Source organism: Copadichromis virginalis, linkage group LG16, assembly GCF_057382275.1.
Source record: "Copadichromis virginalis isolate Kocher_CV1m ecotype Utaka linkage group LG16, C_Virginalis_male_GT1.1, whole genome shotgun sequence".
NCBI lineage: Eukaryota > Metazoa > Chordata > Actinopteri > Cichliformes > Cichlidae > Copadichromis > Copadichromis virginalis.
The window spans coordinates 435,874-462,820 of record NC_140633.1 but is presented as its reverse complement, the minus strand read 5'-3'; the positions used below and the strand labels follow the sequence as shown (position 1 = coordinate 462,820).

The window sequence follows — 26,947 nt, the reverse complement described above, 5'->3', positions numbered from 1 at the left end:
TAAAATGAAGGTTTTAGTGTGAAACTGTTTTATCACAGCTGCAGGAAGCTGCAGATTTATGAATACAGAGAAGGATGTAGTTTCACATATTTCCAGACAAAGCCATAAATGCTTCTTAATCAATGCCAGTAATATACTGCTTCCTGCTTTTAAGCTTGGGCGAGCCGTAGATGCTGAAATATTGCACCATTCTTACAAATAAAGCAAACAAATGAAGAAATGTATTTCTATGATCTTACTCCATGGCCACGTTCATACATGTGAAAGTCTCCATCCTGTGTCCTTCACTTATCTTTATCCCAGGTGTGAATTGTTCACAGGACTTAAAAGAAGGACGTGTCTGTGGAAAAGGCTCCGGTCAACCTAAACTCCTCCCTCATCAGGACACAGAAGAGCCGCTGAGGCAGCGCCTTGGAGTACGCTGCTGGTCGCGGCACACAGGTGCGCAACAAGATCTCCCGGCCTGCTGGAGGAGGGAAGTCTGGTACTCTGCTGCTTCCCCCAGTTTGCTTCTTGTCAGATCCCAAGTCCTTATCGACGGGCGCCAGAAGGGCAGCCTAAAAGGGCAAAGGTCAAATGTTAGCAAACAGCAACTGATTCTGAAGAAATGTGCTGTGTGAGGTGGACACGTGGATATTCAGAAGTACTGTAACCGAGTCTCCCACAGAGACCTGATCCAGACTACAGCTCACAAACACAGCTCCTCTACTAACACCTCACTGCAGCTGCACGCTGCTGATCCTGTCTGTGATTAGAAATGATTTCAATAAATTAAAACAGAGGCTCGTTTTCTATGAGCGTAAACAGGGATCTCTTTTTCAGTCTCAGTGTAACAAACATGTTTACTAGAGCAGGGCGATATGGCCAAAAATATTTATCACGATATATATTTGAAAATTTGCGATAACGATATAACTGACGATATAATTGATGCGAGACAAAATACAACTCCACAACATTACTAGCGCAAAAAGACAACCTTCCATTTATTTTCACTTAAACAAGAAGCTGGTTTTTATGTACATTAAAGCTTTATAAAAATGTAACAGTGCAAATGCAAATTCCTTGCTGAAAGTTTAACCAAAAGGCATTTCCAGTAGAAATGGGCTGACATATCCTGAGCATAACCATGTATAATATCCACTGAAGTTAAAAAGAGCTGCTTTGCAACATTAAACTGCAGTGTGCAGTACGTAGTTTTCGGTGCACGGGATTATAACGCACATTAAGCGAAACAAAGCAGTCAGATAAATCAAACTTTATTAAACTCATTCTTCCTCCACTTCTGTACCATTGATTCATTAATGTTGAATTCTCTGGCAGCTGCTCTATTCCCATGTTGTTGCAGTATATTAATGACTAACCTCGTACTGTGGATGGATTATCTCAGTTGTTCTCCTGACTGAAGTTTGGTCCGTTTACAGCATCCTGCCATGCGATTGTATTTGTCTCTAACCATCAGGAACCTTCACGTTAACTTTTATAAGTGGAAAAGTGTTAGTGTTCGTCCTCCAGCTTCACTGTTTATGTTATGCTAACATAGCTGTGTCGCTAGCGATCACGTAGCACATCATTATATACCAGCTAGCCCAACTTCAGTAACCCTACAAACGTCACTGCTGTTTAGTTTCCTGTCTTCATTTATGTTGGAAGTGATAGCAGAGCTGTACGTTTGAATTTTTTCAGAAATCTCTCAGTCAGAACATGCTATATCATGCTTAGGTAACTAGCGAAACTAGCGAGCTAACTTCCGCTAGCTTCCTGCTAACTTCTAACTCCGTTAAATGTAATAACTTTTGTTTTCATGGATGCCTGGAAGTTAAACTTCATAGTTACACCTGGTAAAGCAGCAATGCTGATCGTTTTATTAAAGATGAAAGAATTTAGACAGTTTTTAACGCTCAGTGATGCTGCAGTGTTTGTTTGACCTGAACCATATGGAGTTTAGGACCCAGATTACTCCCAGATTTAAGAGCATCTTAGTCCGACAAATACGACAGTAACGACGGCCGCTTGCATGTTCTGCAAAAAAATGTGCTTTGTCGTGTATCTGACGGACAAACACCAAACCAGTTCCACATCACTGAAGTTGCACCATTTTTACAAACCAATTCTGGTTCATCTGTTTCACTCAACAATCGGCCATGTGCGTATGAAAACAAAGGCACTGCGCATGCGCGTTTTACTCATATTCTATCGCGATATTTCATTTTCCTATCATTGCCTAACATTATACCAGTATTACCGTGAACGGTATAATATGGCCCAGCCCTAATGTTTACTGAATAAGTCTTTCAGTAAACATGTTTTTGTTAATTCAGTAAAATCTGCAAAGATGACTTGTACTGTTGGCAGCAACAAACAGAGACAACAGAGTGTGGGACAGACAGGAAGTCAGGACACGTCTATGTGCTTCACAGTGGGACTAGAACATGAACCACAGGCAGCAAGTGAAACATGTGCAAACCTCCACGTCACCAAAAACACCCTGCAGGTCCCATCAGAGCAACGGCAGAGAAAACAGATGAAACATCTGTTAGAGAGAAAAACGCTTCACTGCTTTCTTACCTGTATGACACCAAAAGGGTTTTGTTTTTTTAATAATAAAGGCTTCATGTTTTACAGTTAAAGGTAAAGCTCATGCAAACATGCAGGCTTATTTGTCTGATCAATGCAAAAGTTCAAACATGTCTCTTTCAAGCCTCATTATCAGCTGAGATCATAGTAAAGAACAGACAGGATCCTGATCCATCTGTTCTTTATATAATTACTGTTTTTACTGTAATGTAGAATATCATGGACATAATACACAGACTGCAGCCTAAATACTGCTAAAAACAGCCCTTTTTATTTTTAAGGTTTTACGTATTAACCTTTTATTATAAAAGTCACCTGATCCTTAGCAGGTGTGTATACAGAAATACACCAGGTCATTATTTAAGCAAAGCGAAGCCAAACTGCTCCTGTGTGACAGATGAAGTCCACCTTTAAACAGCATTTAGATGCTGCTAATGACGATTAGTGGCAGCACTGGTCTGTGGGCTGGGGACACTGGTGCCACCAGTACAGCGCGCACTTTTCACAGCGCCATCATGTGGATCAAACTGTATTCTGGGTCAAACCTGATGTTTTATCATTACACTGAACAAAAATATAAACGCAACACTTTTGTTTTTGCTCCTGTTTTCCATGAGCTGAACTCAAAGATATGAAACATTTTCTACAAACACAAAAGACCCGACACTCGCAAGCAATGTTCCCTCTAAGCTGCGCGCGTGCACAATTGCGCACTGCTGGCACAATTGCGCACTGCTGGCACAATTGCGCACTGCTGGCACAATTGCGCACTGCTGGCACAATTGCGCACTGCTGGCACAATTGTGCACTGCTGGCACGGGCTCTGCACAGAAAATCTGCGTTGCGCACAAAAAAAAAAAAAAAATCACCTGAATTGAAATTAAAATGAAAACTAACAATTCTGTTCTGCAGTGTTAGTCAGTGACTGGCTGCTCCCGTATGGGATCAGAACGAGGCCACCTTATCCCGTAGTCCAGCCAATCACGCGATTCACATTCGTATATACGCAGCTGATCAACGTGGCTGACAGGCTATGACAGCGTCCTTATGTGCGACACCGGTGTTTTAGCAAAGCGGCTGATGTGGCGTGTACAACCATTGGAGACGTGAGCAGGACAGACGGAACAACTGACGGACAAAGTGTGGACTTTATACCAGTTTTTAAATTGTGTTGATCGGCCGCGTAAAACCAGAGTTATGATAAAAATATCTGCAATGTTTGTTTTTCTTCCTGAATACTGTCGTTGTTTATATTTACTGCGGGAAGAAACGGTAAAAACGCCGTTTTATAAGGAAAACGCTCGAAAGCCTGTGAGCCAAAACAACACCAAAACAAACCCCCACCAGCCTTTCCTATTGGTGGAAAAATGCACCATGTCGACCAATCAAAAAATGATATGGCAACATGACATTTAGTTGTTTAGGAAGGGGGAAGTTTTAGGAGTGACGGCGGTGTTTGAGATGCGATTGCCAAGTTTAGCACAAATCTTGTGTAGTTAGTGTGTAGTTAGTGTGTAGTTAGTGTGTAGTGTAGTCAATAGTTTTGTTGTGTGTGTCAGAACAATGAGGCAACTGCTGAGTGTTACAGGTGTTACAGCAGTGATACATCTCCTGTTGTCAGGCCTGCAGGTATCAGGCTGTTGTTCTCCTTCATCTCATAGTGGACAGAAGTTATTTTTGGAGCGGCACAAATAATTTGTGTGGCATCAGATTTGATGCAGAACAGCTGATTGTTCTGTAAATAGTTTGAAATGTTTATTTAAAAAACACCTTGGCTGCATTTTTAGGTAAACAGCTGCAAAAAACTCTGTTTGCAAAACTCAGTTACTTTTTTGAAGAAGAAGTAACTATATAATTAATTGCCCAACATTGGTCATTATTTACTGTATTTTGCAGACAGAGTTACAGACTCTCTCTCAGACCACAGACTCATAATACAAGTCAGAGCTTTATTTAAAGAAAGTTGTGTTTTCAAAATTGAAGTTCAAGTTATTCTTACTTCCATTAGTGTTAACATGCTGCACAGGTCATGAAGAAGATTGTTTTAATTTTCATTGTAAGTGGGCTAAAGCAGTTAATTAAAAGTAGTCTAACATAAATGTAAATGCTGTAATTTGATTATTTTAATAAACATGTAACTTGGATGCTGGCGTGACCACAGTGCACACGTCTGCTGTTACTCACAGTGGTCCAAGGGACGCTCAGGGAGTTTGTGTGTTCGCTCAGACACATGAAACATTACAGGGAACATTGCTCGCAAACACTGTTCACAAATCTGTCTAAATGTGTGTTAGTGAGAACTTCTCATTAGCTGAGATAATCCATCCCACCTCACAGGTGTGGCATGTCAAGGTGCTGATTAGACAGCATGAATATTGCACAGGTGTGTCTGAGACTGCCCACAATAAAAGGCCACTCTGAAATATGCCGTACATGTGTAGCACAATGACACACATGTCGCAAAACCAGTCAGGATCCGGTTCAGCTCATGGAAACAAAAGTGTTGTGTTTATATTTGTGTTCAGTGTAACAAATACTGAGACGTGTAATAATGTCGTGTGTTGTTCATCTCAGGACGCTGCAAAGAACCAGATCATTTTTATTATCCTGTTTGTCTGTTATGTGAACCTTTAGAGAGGATGTACCTTATAATGACTGAGTGTGTTTATCGCACTATGTTAAATGTAACTGTGAGCGACACGAGGCTTACTGCTCATGGTTACCTCATCAGTGGTGAAGTCAGCCAGCCTGATGCAAGAAACAGGAAGAAGAAAAGGATGAAAGAGCAACACACAGATGAAAAACAAAAACAGACTTTCTAACCGACAGAGCTGAAATCTGAACATGTCACCAGCTGCAGGAGGCAACGCTCTGAACCACGTCGTTCCTCCTCCAGATGGAGCTTTCACTGCCTATAGTCTCTTGACATACAATGGTTGGATTCTCCTATGATACTGTATCAGCTGAGCCTCAAATTCTTATGATCTCGAGCTTCTTCAGTCTCAGTGAATCCTTAGTTGGCTCAGATGCATCATCTGGTGTTTGAGTGTAACAAGGTGGTTGTAACACAAAAGGAGTGTAAACAGGTGAGTGTGGTTTGTAGTGTAAACTAAAGCAGCGTGTCTAACCAACCACATCTCCAGGGCTGAATCAGGTGACCACGAGCCATCGCTCCACAGCTGCTGAGGGAGCTACAACCCTCATTCAGCCTTTCACAGACATACGGCAATGAACTGTATGAACAATAAACTTTATTCATACACACAAATCCCTTTAAGGTTGTGTCAGCGAGGGCAAACGTGCCACATCAAATACATGGAGCTACAAGCTGTGGTGACCCACTGTCAGTAAGGGAGCTTTATTACACACACACAGCATCACAACAACAGTTACCTCAAGCTGCTTCTATGTTATAAGGCAAAGACCCTGCAGTTACACAGGAAACATTAGGTGACCGTCTGTGAGCGACAGTGGGAACCAAAGCCTCTAACAAACATCCATCGATAGATGAGGGGCAGACGGACTGAATGCAGAGAGGTCTACTAACACATGTTGAGTGAAGAAGAAACACCCAGTGCATTATGGGAAACTTAGACCTATAACTTAGACCTGTGCGCCTTAGCATATGCTACTTCCAGGGCATAGCGCTTAGTTTCCGGTGTGATATTCGCTCCTTGTTCACGGTCGGGTTTTTCAACCAAATGGACGAATCCAGTGGCGATTTACATTTCTCGAGATGTCGAATGTATCTGTAGATGATGTTGATCGACTTGTCGATATTTTTTCCCCCCGCGCCTCAGAGAGAGACAGGATTCAAATTTTATACTTCTCAGTATTTGTATACAGCGCTCCCTCGTTTATCGCGGGAGTTACGTTCTAAAAATAAAATGCGATTGGTGAAATCTGAAGTAGCCAACTTTATTTTTTACAATTATTATAGATGTTTTAAGGTAAAACCCCTCACTACACACTTTATACACTCAGACAGACATGAACATTTTCACACGTTTCTCTCCTGTTTAAGCTCTCAAAGTTCAAACCTTCGTAGACAAATAAGTCCAGTATTACAGAAACCAAAGATCAAACCGTGTTTTCAGGTCCAGCACATGAGAACAGAGCAGCTGAGAGATAATTCAACATCAATGAATCATTAATGAATCAATGAATCAGCGATTCTGTACTGTACAGGAGAGACGGCACGGAGGAGATCAACAATAGTCTGCAGCCAATCAGGACGCAGAACACAAAGCGCTGTGCGCAAAAAAAAAAAAAAGCATGCAAACTTGCACAAAAAAAATGTACGAAACAGCGAGGCCGCGTTATAGCGAGGGACCGCGGTAATTTTGAAGGTACGTCACAACATACCCTTCGTAAATACTCATGCATAGAGACCCTTACCACGGTTTGTTGACATGCTGTGTAGGTGTGTACTTGACTAGCAGGGAAACCTTTGACTATTGTTCACCTGTAGTTTGAATGCTGAACATCTGCCTGTTTAAATCATAAGAACTGTCACTATACATGTAAATTAATCAGAATGGTTTTTTTTGTATGTAATTTGTATAGTATTTTTTTCTCTCTTATTTCTTTTCTAAATGTACTTGTATATTGTTCACATGTTGAAATAAATTACCAATCAATCAATCAATACAGAGATGTGCTTCTGATTCTGTAATGCAGTTCTGCTTGTGTTGAGTGATGTAAACCACCAATCGATCTGCACGCTTCAAACCTCAAAACTGATCATTTGATTTTTTTTATGACACAGCAGTGGTGAGTGTTCCCACCTTCTGCTCTTTGTAACTTAACGCCATCTTTCTGTTTTCATATTTTGGACATGATTTTGGAGTCCATCTTTGCAGCAGCAATTGACCGCAAAGTAAAGCTACCGGAAATGTACAACCCTGCATCCGATCTTAAAACAGGAAGTTAGCATTTTCTCGTGCACAGGGTCTATTGCAGACTAATTAAGGTTGCTGATCCAACCCTAACTATGTGCTTTATCAAAGAGGAAAGTTTTGTCTGTCACCTGAATCCAAACTGGAAGCTGGTTCCACAGAAGAGGAGCCTGAAAACTGAAGGCTCTGCCTCCCATTGTACTTTTAAATACTCTAGGAACAACAAGTAGGCCTGCAGAGCGAGAGCGAAGTGCTCTAATAGGGTGATATGGTACTACAAGGTCATTAAGATAAGATGGGGCCTGATTATTTAAGACCTTGTATGTGAGGAGCAGGATTTTGGATTCATGTTCCAGTTGATGCATCAGAGTCAATCTGGGATCCAGTGTGGAGCACATGGACACTTTTAAGGCTTAAAGAACAAACCGATGATTCGATTAGATACTCGGCTCCATCTCTGGAGTCACGGCCACCAAAGCTTTGTTTCTGCTAACACTGTAAACATATACAAATGCACATTAATAGTTGTTACTGCAGAAAGAGAAAAAGAAGCGTCAAAGACAGGAAGGAGATCTGCTCCACTGTGGAGAGAGCTGCACAACTTTGTTCCTGCAGAATTGTCACACAGTCAAACTGATAATTCTTCATTTTTCATTGATAGTTAAACAGACTGGTTCTTATAGCTCTGAACTAGAGATGGCACGATACCACTTTTTTATGTCCGATACCGATACCGATATCATAAATTTGGATATCTGCCGATACCGATATGAATCCGATATAGTGTTTTTTAATCAACAAAACTGTTTTTTAAATATCTTGCTGCATTTTGTATAAGTTCATACTCAAGTTTAAAACAACAACTACACTAAAGCTATTCTGTTACACCTGTATGCAAAAAAAAATATTTCATAGTACAGCAATACTGATCAATCTAATAAACTTAAACCTACACCATCCTCCCTATTCTGGTATTTTAAGGAGTACTTAGCGTAAATATTAAGCAACCTAACTAATAGGGTTCCAACTCCCAGCAACAACAAAAATAAATAAATACCTTAATTTAATGCAGTGTGAAAAAAAATGCACAGAAATCAATTATTTTTCAAGAAATATTAAATAGATTCAACATCTTTCTTCAACAAAATTGCAGACTGCACAGATGGTACCTTCCCAAAGTAAAAAGTACTATAGCTTACTAGGGTATATATATTAGACTTAACAGTCACTATATACAGTAATGGACTTCTATTCATTTTGCATCAAATTAAAACTTTGGCTGTCAGATAATTATTTATTAAAAGCTCGACATTTTAAATGAGAATAAGAAAGAAAAGTATGTCTTTGTGCCCCCTTTTCCCTGTTCATGCCCTATCGGCCCCCCTGGCTAAACTTTGCTAGATGCGCCCCTGCACAGTTACCAGCCGTCAGCTACGTAGAAAAAGATCCTCGAGTAGAAAGTAAGATTAAATACATTCTAACAATAGCTGATCAAGCTTAAACGTGCTGCTGTTGTTCAGCCACTGGTTTCCTCTTTCTGGTGCAAAGTGGGCCAAAAGCAAACAAGAGACACGGACTCGCGACAGAAAAGCCGATCAGCTGATCGTTAAGCAGTTTCATGATTGAAGTAGCAGCAAGAAGAGGCAGTCGCTTCAGCTGATCGTTAAGCAGTTTCATGATTGAAGTAGCAGCAAGAAGAGGCAGTCGCTTGTTAAGCTTAACGCAGGAATGCTTTACAAACATTCAGAGATGGACTTACACACTTGCTTTACTTCTCTCGGGATAACTTTGTCGGAGATGAAATGCCGGGTTGCTAGCGAAGCTCCAAATGCTATCCAGACCACCGACAGGTCCCGCATGCCACAGCCGCTCTATCACGTGATGCATACTGCTCCGACGTGCTAACCTGAGGTGAGTTACGGCGTGTTGCAAGTTTTGTGAGGTGCTTTCGTGATATTTAATGGATCGGATTACATTTTTTATTTTTCTCCGATATCCGATCCAGTAATTTAGGTCAGTATCGGACCGATACCGATACGTAATATCGGATCGGTCCATCTCTACTCTGAACGTGCTTCACAGCACAGCAGCAGCAATTGTGTGTTTCAGGAAGAAACAACGTTACAATAGAGCAGACTCTCCTGACACTGACAGAAAACACCGCATCTTTACATCAGTGCTGACCACGTCCTTCCAGTTTCATCTACATGAAGTATATACACTCAACAAAAATATAAACGCAACACCTTTGTTACTGCTCCCATTCCCCATGGGATGGACGTAGAGACCTAAAATTCATTCCAGATACACAATATAACCATCCCTCCCAAACAGTGGTCACAAATCAGTCCAAATGTGTGGTAGTGGGCACATCTGCTATATTGAGATAATCCATCCCACCTCACAGGTGTGCCACATCAGGATGCTGATCTGACATCATGAGTAGTGCACAGGTGTGCCTCAGACTGCCCACAACAAAATAAAACAGCGCTGACTTCATGTCTTGTTCTAGGACCGGGACACCGACCTATTCTTGATGCTGATATTGAATAAGTGGTTGACTGGTGTGTGTGTGTACCTCTAAAGATGTCTCTATAGATGACAAATACATGACTGTATACATGAAACTGACAGCAAGACGTGGGAAGGACACGGAGGCAGAGTGAGAGTTACCCTCTGAGCACTGATGAAGAGTCCGTGGATTATACTGCCAGCCAGGCCCTGGCCTGCTCCTGTCACTACCACCTCTGGTTCCTCCAGCAGGGAGCTCACAAACCTAGAGACAACACACAATGTGGAAAATGTTACAATATTCCCACAAAACAAAACACTTAAATAAGAACATGTAAAACCTGAAGACACCAAAACTATAAAATAAGACCACCAACATGAGCGAGAAAGAAACGTGTGAACTGACTGTGATCCTTCAGACGCCGTCTTTGTGAAACAGATTCATCGTGACAACCTGTTACTGACTAACTATCTATAGTGACGGTGAAGACGGTTACATGTTACCAACAGCACAAACAAAGCTGTCAGTGAGCGCAGCTCAAACTCTGCGACTCACTTCTTCAGTTCATCAGCAGCCTCTCCGCTGTCGTCCTCAGGAACGGAGAACTTGGCCTTGAGCGAGCGAGCTTGAGTGATGACTGTCTCCATGCTCAGCAGCTGGTTAATGAAATCCTGCACACAGGACAAGAACAACTGTCTGCTCAATCCTGACAGCATGAGACCCCAAGACTGTCACATTTATACACATACGTGGTTTTTCCTACGTGGAACGTTATAGGCTGAGTCTCGGGGTGTAAAAGGCGTGTTTGGAGTCACAGTGGATACATGGCATACTTAAATGTACTTTGAGAAAGCCAAGAATGCTTTTACACAACAAGACTGTCCAGTCAAGCCGAACTAACATGGTGGGGTTTAGCTGTGCAGCTGTACAGTGTTATTCAAAGAAAAGGGGCTGTATGGATACTGAGTGCTAGTGAGAAGAACATTTTTATATGTGAAGAAGTGATGATTGTTCTCAGACTTTAGGACAGTATTAAAGCATATGTTTAATGCACCTAACGTGTGATCAAACTCAATAATAACAATCTCAGTCTCTGCTTTCGATCACTGATAAACACATCCGATATCAGCAGAGTATAAAAGCTTTGAGCCCAGGTGGGAACAGCCGAAGGAATTACCTAGGTTTAGAAAAAAGTTAGCCATCACTGAGGAAGCACTGGAGTTTGTTACTCCAGCTCCCACTACAATCCCACTGCACCACACCCCTGTTTTCATGGTTCAACCATCAATGGCCATAATAATTATCAGCCAAGTTCTCAGCCATGGTGCACACTGTCCAGTCTACGTACACCTCATGTACAGCACATACTCAACTACAACAAAAACACAGTTAACAATCAATCAATAATGTATTTAAAAACAAAACTTTTTTGGGTGAATCTAATGATACTTTCTTTTAAACTGAATCATTTGTGGAAAGTCCGGTCGAGTTTTCACTGACCTCTAACTTCTTGTAGTCCTGGTTGGGGGACTGCAGGAGCTTGCTCGCTTGAACTGTAGCTTGCTGAATGGTTTTTTGCACTGATGGAATATCTTCAGCAGACTCTGAAAGAGAAGAAATGACAGTGTTTCCAGAGTGACAGAAAGCTGTGATTAAAAGAAAGACCTGCCACGTTTGTAACCTCAATTACTGTTAACATGAGAAAAAGCCTAAAATTGAGTAAACCTGCAAACTATTATCTTACTAATACAGATCCTTTTGAAATAAACAAAACCTTCACAACATTTTATAATAATCTTTACAGAGATTAAAACATATCCACAAAGTCTTGATGGATTATTATTGGAGTTAATTAATCCAGCTATTTCAGAGGATCACAGAACACATCTGCAAATAGAAACTAAGCCTTTTGTCCAGGAATATACCCACATGTGCTTTGGCACAAGGAAAAACTCCCTTTAAACAGGAAGAAGCCTTCAGCAGAGCCAGGCTCAGGGAGGGGCGGGGCCATCTACAATAACCTCAGTTTGATCTGAATTAAGAAGCAGAAAGTTAGCGGCCATCCAGGTCTTTATGTCTTTAAGACATTCCTGCAGTTTAACTCATTGGTGTGTGTTATCTGGCTTCATGGACAGATAGAGCTGGGTGTCATCAGCATAGCAGTGTAAATGTATGCTATGTCTTCTAATGATGCTGCCTAAGGGAAGCATGTATAATGTAAACAGAATTGGTCCTAGCACTGAACCCTGTGGAACTCCATAATTAACCTCAGTGTGTGAAGAGGACTCTCCATTTACATGCACAAACTGGAGTCTATTAGATAGATATGATCCAAACCTTCACACATTCACGTGTTATCAGCACGGAGCGTCTCTGTCAACCTCTGGAAGTAAAGCTTTTAGTAAGTGTCATAAGATCAAAATACATTTTTTAAAGAAGTGAAACGAGGACATTATTGTTGCTATGTTTTGTATTTTGTAGTCCAGACTTAATCAGAATTAATTTGCATACAACCTGGATATGCACCAAAGCATTTCTGACCTGCTGAAACATTCTGGGATATTACAGAATAAATGAAAACTAGCTTTCTGGTTTAATTAGAGAAAAGGTCTGAGTATCACAGCAGGACGTTAGCTGATTGAGGTTTCTCCAAAGTACTAGAAAACTCTCCTCAGTGATGTCCTTACTAGTCCTTACCATTGGCTGTCTCTAGACTCAGAACTGGTCTTAGCAGTATACCGTCAACTTAGAGACGATCCAGAAACTACGACCTGTTATAATTATACGTGAACTCTCATTAGCTAAATTAATGGTTGCACTGCAGGTGTCAGGGAACAACAGCAACACGACTGAAAGATCTTTAGCTTCTTCTAAAAACCAATTCAAATTATGCCCTGCTCCAGATGTGACAGTCTGAAGACGAAATCTAGACTTTTCTGTATCCTGGAATAATTATCAATTTATTGTGTGTAGAATAAAATAAAGAGTGGGTTTTATCTGATTTCTGATCATTACTGGAGAAAACTTGACTGAAAGAAATTCATGTTGGGGAAACTTTCCAGGCTCCTTTCACAGTGAGGGTTGGGTAGCTAGTTAGAGTAAACAAACTAAATCACATTTACCTGCATTTTAACACCAGGGTCATGTTCTACCCATCATGCCTACGCAGCCCTGAAAACATCACGTGTCCATCTCTGATACTTATAAGAGCTCAAAACTGGCCCAAACCCTGATGGAGTCCAAGGGCCTGCAGTGCAGAACACATCTTGAGCCCAAATCTTGGGGGGCTCAGGATTTGGGCTTTTTCTGCAGCTCATGGGCTGCATTCACTGAACCGACCACAAACTCATCTGTGCACCAAAGTACACAGTGAGACGTCCTTTACCCTCACATCACTGGACACTTCCAGGTTCTGGGTTCCATTCACTCTATACCAGTGGTGCCCAAATCTTTTTGCATCACAGCTGTGATACAGAACGGCTGTGTGGGCGGAGCCTGTTTCGCTTCAGTGCCGAAAAAAAGGGGTTGTATTTTGATGTAATGACTGTGTCGATGCAATCAGTCATTACATCACTCAGCTCAGGACTGAGCTGTGTAGACGCCAGCGTGTATCATACAGTGCATCCACTTGCAGCCCTCCTCGTTTCCCAGCCGTCGCGCCCCCGTCTGCACATCCCCACACAGTCCTCACGTTTCACAGTCAGTGATTGTAAAGAGTTCCTCTGCAGTGGCTCTGCCAGGAGCCTGTCTGCAGAGAAGTCATTCCTTTGTCCACCTGCAGAGGAAAGCAGCTACCATGCACCTTATCATTAAGCACTCGATAGGCAACTTTACAGGAGCAGAGCACAGACGCAGTTTTAGCAGAGACACTGTTGAGCACGACGGTTTAGAAGTGTGTGTCTGAAAAAGCCCTCTGACTTGTCTTTGTGCTCTGGATGTTTGGCGTCTTAGCTTGTTAAGCTTTAAACTGTCACAAACTTGCACTTTAAGACAGACACGCTGCGGCCTCTCCTCATCACCCACCACTGCGCAGGTATGCTTCATCTTATCTTCTTTGGCTTGGAAACATATTTGGTGATGCTTCATCCTCTGCTTTGTGTTTGTGTGCGAGCCCCGTCAAAAGGCTGTGCATTATGCTGGCAGCGTCCAAGATTTCTACTTTTTTATTCATGCAGCTTCTGGTTTTTTTTCTCCATTAACATCTCAGGTTGCATTTCATTTTCTTAGTACTTATTTTAATATCTTTAGTTTTTTGTATTTCGGTCTTACTGTAATTTACCTGCTGTGGGCTTAGAGTTATTTTCCCAGATTTTATTTCATATAAACGTGTTTTTCAACCAAACGGTGAGGACTTACCTTCTTCCTTCAGAATAGTTGCATGAAGTATACAGGGCAGGAGGTGACGGGCCAGGTCTGCAGGTTTCTGCATCGCCATGTAGTGCAGAACCTAAAGACAAACCCCCAAAAAGTTTAGTTTGCCTGGCTTCTGTTTTCCTTTTGCTCTTTCAGATCAACAGAATATTTTTGCACAGCCAACAGGCTGCCTCTGAAGAAGACTCCAGATAAACGGTGACCTTTCTCTATGATGGTTATTCACAGAGGGACCAGTCATACCCAGATCTTTAAATCTGTCATAAGACTATCAGTGAGCATTATTTTTAACTTTCTCTTTTTGGATAAACAATGTCTTTAAAAGACAGGCAACATTTTCAGTGACGGTGCAAACTGGAGCTCCGAGCTCTGCTTTCATATGTGCAGGAAGAACATGCAAACGCTTGGCAGGGACCTGCCCGGGTCCAAATCCAGGACCCTCTTTGGGTGAGGAAACAACTAACCCCAGTTACTGTTTGTCCCTTTCCCATAAAGCCGACCGGATCATTAATAGAAGCTGGTTTAAAGTTGTTCTTCATTTAACACCATCACACCACAGAGAGCTGCTGTGTGTCAGTTAAACATCGTGTGTGACAGCATCAGATCCTTTTTCATCAACATGTGAAAATGCTTCAACATGTCTGTGAGCACAGATCTGTGTTAAACTGACTTCTTCAACATACATGAGCCAAAACGGTCCCATGGCAGAAGCTGATCCTGAAAATCAGCAGAAACATTCATGAAAACACTTTGTGATCCACTTAGTAAACACGTTTGGCTTAAAACACGCATGTGGCAAAACGAACGACCTGCTTCAGACCTTCTCGGCCTCCTTGGTGTCATCAAAAAGTCTTTTTTGGCGTCGTGCAGGTGTGACCCTGGCAGTCTCCCAAGCCTCCACCCACATGTTGCCTGGGATCTTCATCCTGGGACTGAGTGTCCCCATCACCATTGTGTTGACCTTCTCATCAACCACTTCCTCTTCTACGTAATCCCGAGGTGAATACCAGCGCACAAAATCCTCCAGGACACAGCCGGGGTTGGCTGCCTGTGGACAGAGACACAAACTCGTACTTTAAATGAAGTAATGTGTAAATATATTCACTGACACCTCATACTGGCACTGACGACTCGAGCAGGGCCCACTCACGACACCACTGCATTCATGGACCCAAGCACACCAGGCTGTCACTGAACATAAAATGTCATTTAGGCATCAAAACGATTTCCTTCTGTTCAGGACTGGAAGTAAATACGTGTGATCTGGCAACAAAAATGTTTTACTTTTTTGTGTAAGAGTAAATCTGAAAATCTATGAATAACAAATCAATTGTATTTTAGTATTAAAACCAGTTCAGACTGAATAAAGAGCTCGTCCACACTGGATCAGAAACAGAGACATGGTGGGAATAACCAACACTGTAGATTCAGGGCAGCTGCAGCATGACTTACACTGTGTGCTGGTCATTATCACTGCATTACTGCCTCAGATCTGCAGGTCTCTGCAAAGACAAGGTTCAAATAACCTCTGAAGATGATTTATAAAACTGCAATGAGCTGTTTGAAAACTGACGACCACGTGATCGTCTGGTGATCAGAGGTTTCTGCACTCACGTAGCTTCTCCCAGCATGACTGCATCCATCATGCCACACGTGTCAGTGACAGAGTCACAGCTTTCCACAGCGTAGGCTGATCAACAGTCCTCTTATTCCACACTAGTTTACTTGTAAAAGCCTACATGACATTTATTATTAATTCATTAATATCCCATTCATTAACTGCACAGAGAAGACGGTTCCTGAAAATGAAACATGATGCACAGATATCAGACTCAGTCAGCTTCAGCTGAGGTTAATGACATTTCTGTGAACCACTTATATGAGATCTGCTTTCATGGTTTTGTCACACAAAGGCCGCCTCTGTACTGTTACAACCGCTTTCTTTTAGTTCTAATTATTAACTGCAGGTCTTTGAACATGGAGCGAGTGGGGTTGGGTTAACTCTGACTCTAAACTGCCCACAGGTGTGAATGAGAGCATAAATCAGAGGTGTCCAACTCCAGGCCTCGAGGGCCGGTGTCCTGCAGGTTTTAGATGCGTCCTTGATCCAACACAGCTGATTTCAATGGCTAAATGACCTCCTCAAAGTGTCTTGGGTTAGGGCTATCCTTTGTTGCTAGTTAGCCTGACCTGTATCCCCAATGTTAAGTTTGTACATGGTATGTATGGTCGATTAGGTCATCTCAGTTGCAGGCAACCAACAAATAAAGCTTATCCTTATCGTGGAAGTTCTCCAGAGGCTGAACTAACCATCTGATTCAGGTGTGTTGACACAGGGTGAGATCTGCAGGACGCCGGCCCTCGAGGCCTGGAGTTGCCCACCCCTGGGTTAAATGTTTGTCTGTCTCTCTGTGTTCGCCCTGCAACTGGCGACCTGTCCAGGGTGAACCCCGCCTCTCGCCCTATGGTATGGGATAGGCTCCACCCCGTGTGACCCCGACTATTATTTTCAACATGCTGTATTTGGAATAAATAACAGCATATGATGTGTTTGCACAGTGAGGCAGTGACTCTGACCTGTGAACATAGAGAGGCTCTGCAGAGTTGAGCAGAGTCATGTTGTTGTAGGGGTGCAGCCTGCCCTCAGCTCTGCCCTCAGCTTGTGTCGCCTCAGTCTCGCCCTGGTCACTCAGGCACTCGAAGAATTCCTCCTCGCTGTCACTCCACGAGTCCCAGGATTTTCCTTGAGACATCTCTCTTGTTGAACTGGAAGCACTGGTTGCACACTCTGGTCCTTGGCGGCTCTTCTGGCAGGCACCTGAGACCCTGTGTTCCTTTTCTTTCCCCTCGGGTACCTTGTGAGATTCATCTCTGGCCTTCTTCCTTTCGATACAACAATTCAGCATCTGTCCAGGAACAAAAACTCTTTTCACACATGGAAACATAACACTGCTACTTGTGTTCAACAGACAACACGACATAAACAGGTGTTTGGGAGTTTGAAGATGCTGTATCACACTGAGCATCAGCTCTCAGAATTCATTTTTCTCTTTATCACCTAAACATCGTTCCAATTATCAAAGTTAACACAACACTTTTGATAAACCACTGGAATTAAAGTTGCAAGTCTACAAATGTGCATGATGTTGTTTTTTGTCTTTTAAATCGTTCGATTAGTCCTTGCACTTTGTGCACTGTGTGGCTACCTGGAACTTCTGATGCAAAAGACAACAGCGAAGATCAGGAGCTCCACCTGCCAGCCTGCAGATTAGGAAGCACAGAGATGGATATGAGTGAACACCAGTGTGTTAACAGAGAAACAAATACTGCTTAAACAATTTCAAGCAAAGTTTTAGTTAGAGCACGGCACAAACACTGCAGGGGCTTTTGTGCCTGGTATTATGTACTTGGATTTTTACATTTTGGTCATTTGTCTGTTATTAGAGACGGACGGAGATCCAACATGACTGACAACAAGACCAAAGCCTGATTCTAAAGTGTCGGCTCAGCTGGACAAAGTACAGACATCCAGCATTTGACTTTATTTATATGGCACAGGATAAGAACCACAGAGTGCTTCACAATAATATGAAACAGCACAAATCTAGTTCAAAGCCAGGCTAAATAAATGAGTCTCAAGCTGCTGTTTATAAAAATAAATGCAATCAAAGCAACATAATGATGGAGGCAAAGCACTCCACAGCCTGGGGGCCCCCACTCTGACAGATCCATCTCCTCTGGTCTCAAAATGTGTTTCTGTCTTCTGTCTGTGTCCAAGTCAACAGTCTAACGAGGTCCCACAAATGTCTGCAAATAGGTTCTGCTCTTCCACGAAGTCCTTTGAGATCCCGACTGAAATCGGCTGGTGCCAATATCTGCTGAGTGTTGGCCACGAATAAAGCAGCAATAACAGAGTTCAACGAGAACAACAACTTTTCATTATCAGTTATTCTTCACTCTCTCCACAGCTGATGGACCAACAGCAGCACACAGAGGACAGTGGTACCAGATACTTTGTATGCCGTCACCATCTGACAGAGGAGCTCCAGGGCTGAAAATATATCCTCAACCTCAGGTTCAACTAACGAACTGACCCAGTCACAGACTTCCAGGGAGGCTTTGGAGTATCATTCCCAAGTTCAAGCTCAGCCCCTAGTCCCACTTCTTAGAAAGGGAAACCGCTACTGTAGTCTGCTTATCCCGAGGTGGGAAACCAGGACAGTCCAACAACATCCACAGACTCAGTGGGACTCGCACCTCCAGCCCAGGAGTCCTGCCACCAAAGAGTCATGTAACTCGTCACAGACCTCGCCAATTAATATCAAATCAAATATCAGCTGGTTCAGTCCCAACTGATGGTCTCATTATTCAGGTTTCACACAAGAAACGTCTCATGACGGGTAAAAACAACGAGCTCTCTCAAGACTTTTGCAAAACATGCTGGTGGCAGTGGTCACAGTAGAACTACTGAAGGTTCCAGCGCACTTTTGGTAAAGTGGAAAGAATATTATTTCACCATAAATGGGCCACGACCAGGTGCTTCCCACAAGATTTCACACAGACCAGTGAAAAGAATTATCAGAAGAGTCAAGGCCCAGTTATGAAGAGCCACAGAAAGGCCTGGAATCAGCAGGTACGACTGTTTCAAAGAAAACAATATGGGCGCAAGAGCCACAGAAAAAAAGAGAAGCGTGAAGTGTGTTTAAAGTTTGCTGAACAAGTCTGTGAAACGCTGGCAGAATATTATCATCTGCATTCATAAAGTATCCACAGGCGTCTTTGCCTGCTCTCCTGTACACTCATGAGTTCACACCTACCTGCCCCTCTAACACCATCGTTACATTTGCTGATGATGCGACAATCATCAGCGGAGAAGACGGCGAACAGGCAGGAGGTTAAAAACCTGACAGGCTGCTGCAATGAACACAACCGTCTGCTCAGCGCCATCAAAACTAAGGAGATGTGACCTCAGCAGAGGGAAACACGTTCCTCTCCACATCAAGCAGACTGTGTTCAGCGAGTGTCCTCGTTCCTGGGGACTCACGTAGCTGAGGACCTCTCATGGTCCAAAGTCAAAGACTCCACCTCAGGATGCTGAGGAGGAGGAGGAACCATCTGGAGAAGAAAGTCTTGGTGGCTTTTTTACCACAGCACCATAGTGTGTCCCCACCTACTGCTAACAGCTTGGTATGCTAACTGCTCGGTGGGTCATTAAGACAGCACAGAAGAATAGTGCCTGTCCCTTTCCTTCCCTGGAGGACATGGTCAGCACTCGCTGTCTCAGGAGAGCCAATCAAATCTCATCTCATCCTGGACAGCACCTGTTCAAGAAACAGGACAGCCAGGCTAAGAAAACAGCTTTTCCCCTGGACCATCGATCACTGAACACTAAGCTCAGTGAACGGACCGAGTGAGCCTCCCTCCTACCTGAGACACTCCTGTGTAACATTCAGTATAATGTTCACTAATGCTGCCAAATGTAAGCTTACATCTAATACAAAACACCAGCATAACACGGGACAATTACACCCTCCCTCCATGGCTGCTGCCATCCAACCAGTGCAATACTCCTCTGGTTAAATGGTAAATGGACTGGTTCTTATATAGCGCTTTTCTACTCTTCTGAGCACTCAAAGTGCTTTACACAACTTGTGCATTCACCCATTCACACAAGCACATTTTTCTAGGTGCTTTCTAAGTAACATTCTCTCTCTCACACACACACACACGCGCACACTCCGATGAACGCATCGGAGAGCAATTTGGGGTTAGTATCTTGCCCAAGGATATTTGGCATGCAGCCTGGGGGAAGCCAGGAATTGAACCACCAACCTTCCGATCAGTAGACGACCCGCTCTACCGCCTGAGCTGCAGCCACCCTATTTTATTGCTATTTTATTCAGTTTGACGAATGAATGATGAGTGTAAGCAGGTAAGAATGTATGTAAGCTCTGCTCCAGTGTAATGCATAGGTACAACAATACGCTTTAACTTTATAGTTTGGTCACTTAATTCAATTCAATAAAACTTTATTGATCCTGAAGGCTGACCCCAATGGAAATTGGGTTAAGGCTGCCGACCTTTGCCAGCGCCATCTTACCCTTCTGACCATACATACATGACACAAACATCACATGGGGAAGACAGGTCAGAGAGGCATAACAATGGAAAATGCACCACATGAGGAAAGATAAGGAGAAAAAAATAACTCCCCCCAGACTGAGCTCCAACAGGGAGATCAGTTTGAGAACAGAAAAAAAACACCTCTGCACATGAAAAAACTCTTAATACACGAAAGAAACACATGACAAGCAACAGGGATGGGTAAAGGGTGAGAGACAGCCAGTGTAGACAGTACATCCAGGCCTGCGTGCGCTGGTCTCCTTGATCCACCGTCAGCATCGGAGGGGAATAAGCGTCGAAGGCGTTTGGAGGGGGGAGGAGTGTACATCTGCATGTGTATATATGTCTGTGTAAGCGTGTGCGTGTCCAGAGTTCAGCTGAGACAGTGTCCTCCTCCCTGCCAGGCTAAGTAAACAGTCTTCCAGCCAACCCAGGTGGCCTTGCATGGAGTGGGAAGAACAGTCTAAACACAGTCGTTATCAGGGAGTTGTTGTTCGGCTCCAGCCTTGAGCCCACGGCTGGGGCCGAAGGGGTATCCGCATAAGTGATGGAGGTTTTTACTTTAGTGCGAACAGCTCATATGAATTTCAAAGCTGTTCTAACACTCCGACACTGGTCTCTCAATCTCCCGTTGGAGAGCCGTGAGCTTCTCCATGATGTTATCAAACTTGCGCTCCGTGATGTTGTCATTCTTGTGCTCAGAGAGCCGATTCTGAGAACTCAAAGACACGACGTCGTAGTCTCACTCCAAGCGCTTTATTTGTTACGCCATTTTTCTCCACACCAACAACAACCCTTCGCGGGCAACAGTACTCTCGCAGTATAACAGAAAATAACAAGTTAACAACGACCGCAGTGAGCTTCTCCAAGATGTGATCCAATTTGCACTCAGAAGTCTTATTCTGAGTATTCACAGCAGCCGTAAGCTTCTCCAAGATCTTATCCATGCTGCACTCAATGAGCTCATTTTGAGAAACTCACGCCTCTTCCCATCGTTTGAATCCCAGCGGGCAGCCTTGTGGGGGTTTGAACAGCCGGTTCCGCTTTCTTAATTCTTCGATAAGTCAGGGCCAAGCCAGCTCCGATCAGCCAGAACCCTGTTACCATGGTTCCGAACAGGTAGATCTCTTCAGCACTCAGGCTCACCCGAGCCCAGACTTCTCGTTGAGAAAGGGGTGTCAATTGCATTCAGGGACCAGTTGATCAAATCCATAATTCCTCTTTTAGGTTTTAGAGAACAGACTGTGAGAGAATGTTCCAGGGAAAAGTAATACAAAAAACACGAGAGTAAACAAGGACACAAGAGGCTAAGCAGGGAAGCTAAGGGAGAGGAGAAAAGTGCGACTGCCTTTGTTAAGAGCAAAACTCTCTGAATGCTGTAAACACACCGTGTTTGGGTGGCTGCATCCCAAAAACACCACAGCAACACTGAAGTCTGGAGGTGGGAGCATTATGATTTTGATGTTCCCAAAAAAAATGTGTGATTGCTTAGAAAAGTTATGCATAAAAACTTTATAACAAGCTGCAAAAGGGACTGAGCCATTAAATCTAACTCCAGGAAGGATGAATGGAGACATTGTTGATTAAAATCTGCTGCCATCTACCAGGATGATGAAGATGAAACAAGGATGGATGTTTCAGCAAGACCATGATCACAAACACAGCCAATGGAAACTGTTGGTTTCAGAGGAATCAAGTAAAGCTGCTGGAACGGCCCAGCCAATCACCTGAGCTGAATCTGTGGGAAGGATCCACGGAGCATTCGGGATTTATAGACTGTTTGTGTGGTGAGTGGGTCAAAGTCATGAGCAATGATGGGACTGGTTTCTCCATACAGAAGCTGCCATGAACTGTCATCACCAACATTTGTATAAAGTAATAAATAAATGTCTGTGTGTTTAATGTCCCTGTGTTACCGACATCTGGTGATAATTTCACATCAAAGCACCTTTAGAAATATATTTGCTTAGAGAACTGCTGACGTGTTCAATACTTATTTTACCTGCTATAAAATGAAAATGTTAATATGTGTGACATCTTTAAAATCAAAGCAGCACGAGCCTGTGAGGTACCCACCCACAAATAACATGGTTATTTTCCCACCGGTAACGCAACTCAAGGACAAACTCCTGCCAGAGGTGTCCAACAGCCCGCAGCCCACCGTAGTAATAGTTGACCAGACACACACACAGAGCCAGACGGTAGGTCAGACTGTCACTGGGGGCTGACTTCAGCTGGTGGAAAAGGTTCTACAACGAGGGAAAAGACCAGCATGAAATCAAACAGCAGGACACCAAATTTAATACATTCTAATAAAAATCCTGACAAAGTACTGACAGCACTGAGCCTGTCTTCACTCTGAAACTTATATTGGACCTGACCTGAGTGTAACCTTGAGTGTGCGAGTGGTGAAGAGGCAAACATACATAATCAGAGGTTTTCTCTTGCTCCGATGTCCCACTGGAGTTGGACAGCTGAGTGTTATTCTTACAGTCAGACTTCTCCACAGCAGCATCTGGAAACAGAGACACAAACACAAATAAATAAGTCTGTCATTTAGAAACTCTGTTGTTTTATAGATGTTAGAAGAATTAAACAAGTGGAGCTCACGTAGTCATCACTTCATGATAAAACACAGGATGCTGATCGCTCAGTGGCAAAAGCAGGATGTGACCAGAAGTAGACAATAAAAATAAGAACGCTGCCTGATATCCTGTTTAAGATGACGCTCTTGTGCTTTACTGAGCTGCTGTCAGATGGGATCAATATCTGTGGCCAGCACTCTAAGACATAAATGCAATTACGGCTGTAGTTTTAAGATTCAAGGCTGTCTTAGCTCGAGCTCGAGCTGCTGAGTGTGACGGGCTCAACAGTAACCAGGAAGGAAAAACTGTTTGTGAAAAGAAGCAGAGGAGCCACATCAGTACGAGTCAAACTACCACACGGAGGAAGTAGGAGGCCCACACAGAGAACAATGAGGAAAAAAAGACACTTTATTTGTCCTTGATTATGTTCTTTCTATCGGTAGCTTGATTACATCCATCTTATCTGCTGCGTATCATTTGGTGCATGAATTTTAGCCTCTTGGCTTAGAAATAGTTTCCTCTGTGCTGTTCGGACAAAAAACAAAGCCATAAAAAGTCTTCACACATCACACAACAATGTGTATGTTTGTAATGGATCCAAGTGTATTAGCAACCAGAAAAATACAACATTAAGGTCAGTGCACTTAATGCACTGACCTTAATGTAGTATGTAGCGGTGTGTTTGAAATCTGTACTGACTAGTAAAACCTCTGTGGTCAGCCCCAAAGCATCATGGTCTCCGTTCCTGAGTGTCCCACTGATCAGTTTAACTTACCCAGTAAACACTGAGGATTTTCAGCCGTCCTGACTCGAACTGACCAGTGAGGAGCTTGAAGAGGGTCGAGGTCACTGTTGGGTGATAAACAGAGTAAACAGTAGAGGAGAGTTTCTGATACACTTTTAGTTAAAGGGTTTTTATAAGTAATGAGTCATGTTTGATTACATGTGACGTAGTCCTTCACCAGTAATCAAGATAATTACACATGTAAGCATTTCCTTATGTCACACTCAGTTTGTCCCTTCATGCACAAGCTTGTTAGACCTGTGCCAGCTCTGTTTGGGCCTTACAATCAAACCCATGTACGTTTACCCTTTTAATAAACTGCTCCACCCATTTCCTACTTTACGAGTGAAATATGAAGCAATGCAGTGTGTACACGGATGCAACACTCAGTGCTCAGCGCAGCGTTTTGTGTGCTATAGTGCAAGTGAACAGCTCACTCCCATCAAAGCTTTTCCATTGGATCGTTAACACAAACACCAAATGTCAGGAGGACATGCGCCTCAAACTGGAGTTGTCTTTCTAGCCCGGGTACTGTGTTATCCTTGTCTGTATACCGAGCTTCTTATTAATAATCAGCTCTGCACAGGAGCAGAAGCAGAGTCCAGCCTGTTGCTCTTACAGTATAATACTCATAAAGAAAGTACAGTAACCGTGGTTAGTCACTGAGCAGCCCGGTGCGTTTCTCTTGATTTCTTTAGTCAGGGTAAATTCATTCACCTGCACGGGTTAGCTAAACGAACTTTACAAAACAAGTTTCCCCGACAGCCGAGTGCTCACCTAAGGACCTAAGTTACGGATTAGCTTACACACACATTTAACTTACCGAAAATAATACGGTGGGGCCTCAGGTCCTCCTGTCTGGTAGTCCAATTTACTGAAGAACACCTCAGGCTGTCACTTTGAAATAGCCGGTAATGTAAACGCTGGACCTCTCAGCATCTGCCATTCCCGAACAGACACATGCAAGTTTGTCCGTGACTGCAGCCGCGCTGTACATTTATTTCAGTTTCAATATTTATTTCAGTTTCAATATTTTTTTCAGTTTCAATATTTTTTTCGGTTTCATTTCAAGGTGGCATCGTTCTGATCCCATACACACACAAATTGATTTACAAGTACAAAATATTTATGAGCACAATTTGAGCCCATATACTCTCTCTACCACAGCTGCCTTTGAACTTGCCTGGCCAGGTCTGAGTCCAGCTTTGCTACTCCTGCCAGGTCACATGACACCGGCAGGCAGGTCAGTGGAGCCCTCTGGTGGTGGATATATGGCAGTGAAACAGGAGGAGGCCTGAGAACAGACAGCAGGCTTAACTAGCAGGACAAAGTAGCATGTAGTACTTGAAGGGGTCATCAAAGCCAATCAGCTCTCAGGAAAATGGAACATCATATAAATATTTCTCTTCTTTGATTTTCATCAATGTATTTCCTTTGATAGATTTTCCGTCAACACTTCTGCTTGATTAGAAGCTCATAGGCAGTTCCTGTCACTCTACAATAAAACAATGTAAAGGCTGCGCTCTCTGCCCTCCCTAATTTGACATATTTTGTTGTTTTGTGTGTGTGTTTGTCTGTGTGAAGTTTTGATGTGTATGTGAAAAACACAATTTTGAAAACACTGGAAAAAGACCTCAAGACATGTTTTCCTTTACTTTCTATGAAACAACAATTCCCACCAAGGCTTTTCAGTGTGAAATTTAGTGTATAGAAAATACCTGTGCCAGGTTGTCTCCATCTAGTGGTGAACATGGCCTCACCACTACATCAGGTGAGCTTTTCACTGTGCACAGTGACACAAAAGTCATTTAACAATTTTTAAAAAAGCAATGTTACAGATTCAGTAAGAACTGAAGTTTATCATAATCCTTCAAGTTTCATTCAGTAACAGCAGCTTTTTAATATTATTGACTATATTTTAGAGTCACATTTATATGAAATGTCAAACAATCACAGAGTGACACTGAACTAAACAATCAATGCCATGTGAGTTGTTCTTGTTTGTTCTTTATCTCAGATTTATTGTAAGCAGCGGGAGTAGAAGCTAAAGAAAAATAGTAAAGATATGAATGAATCTCTGCTCTTACAGCTTTTATTGTGCCATAATGTCTGCTTTGAAACTGTCCTCTTGCTCGTCTCTTGGATGCTCACCTCTTCTTCACCTGTTCCTTTGACCAAACTGCTGCACTCTCGTTCTCTGCTCTCGCCTCCTCTTCTGGTTATAATTAGGATGCAGTCAGCATGTGCCAAACAAACTCCCCCCAAATCGATCATGTTTGATATGATGATGACGTTTTTAACATCTTATTTATGCACTTGTTGGGTGGGAAAGAGTAAACAAAGATGGGGCATAGAAGCAGAACTGAGTCCTACGTGTGGCGGGACAGTAACTGTGTGTGTATATGTAAGCATTTAAACACTGCAGAGAGTCAAATTAACAGTAACACTATTTTGTCTAAGTCCGCCATTGTAGAAATTCATTTCACCGAAACAATAACATGGCGCACAATGTGACAATAAACGTATAAAACACAAATTCTTACCTAGCAGGAGAATAAATAATCAGTATTTTAAGGCTACTGCATGTATAGATGTCACTGCTGGCTCACATAAGCTAGCTCTGAGACCCGCCAGAGTTTACGCCACAGTTGACTGTCGCGAAAGAGTCGTAAATCACCGGCATTGTAAAACTTAAAATGATTCCAGGGCATGTTATAAAACACCCAATAGATGTACTGGATATTAAACGGTATCAAACGACTAAATGAACACAGGGTTACAATTACATGCTCACGTCGTCACATCGAGAGTTTATTCATTAATCATCAGAGTTCAACAATGTTACATCCAGTTGAAAACAGCTTCACTAACGCCAGCAAAACAGGCTAACAGTATATAAGAGCACAAAAACAGCCGTGCTTATCAACAGCTCGACATATCCTCAACAACTCACCTCAGTATGTGTAACCCGTTCATGTGTTACGCCTGTTGTTCTTGCGTTGTGTTCTGGCGTGAAAGTAAGAGGCAGGAGACAGTACTGGGTCTTTGGCTCTTTACTGCACATCTGCAACACAGAAACATGTGTCTGATCTGTGTG

The 26,947-nt window shown here is 42.8% G+C and overlaps 1 protein-coding gene across 1 annotated transcript; it reads right to left on the bottom strand.

The window, feature by feature from the left end:
* On the bottom strand, positions 1-24,744 carry LOC146690018 (rab3 GTPase-activating protein catalytic subunit-like; the record flags this gene model as incomplete). Its single annotated transcript, XM_085434713.1, has 13 exons — positions 1-557; positions 10,149-10,251; positions 10,543-10,658; positions 11,488-11,591; positions 14,344-14,434; positions 15,179-15,406; positions 15,509-15,515; positions 16,936-17,264; positions 17,565-17,619; positions 22,558-22,730; positions 22,908-22,996; positions 23,842-23,915; positions 24,674-24,744. Coding segments are annotated over 13 exons (1,674 nt in total), but the record flags the coding sequence as incomplete, so codon positions are not given.
* Between the last annotated feature and the right edge of the window lie 2,203 nt (positions 24,745-26,947).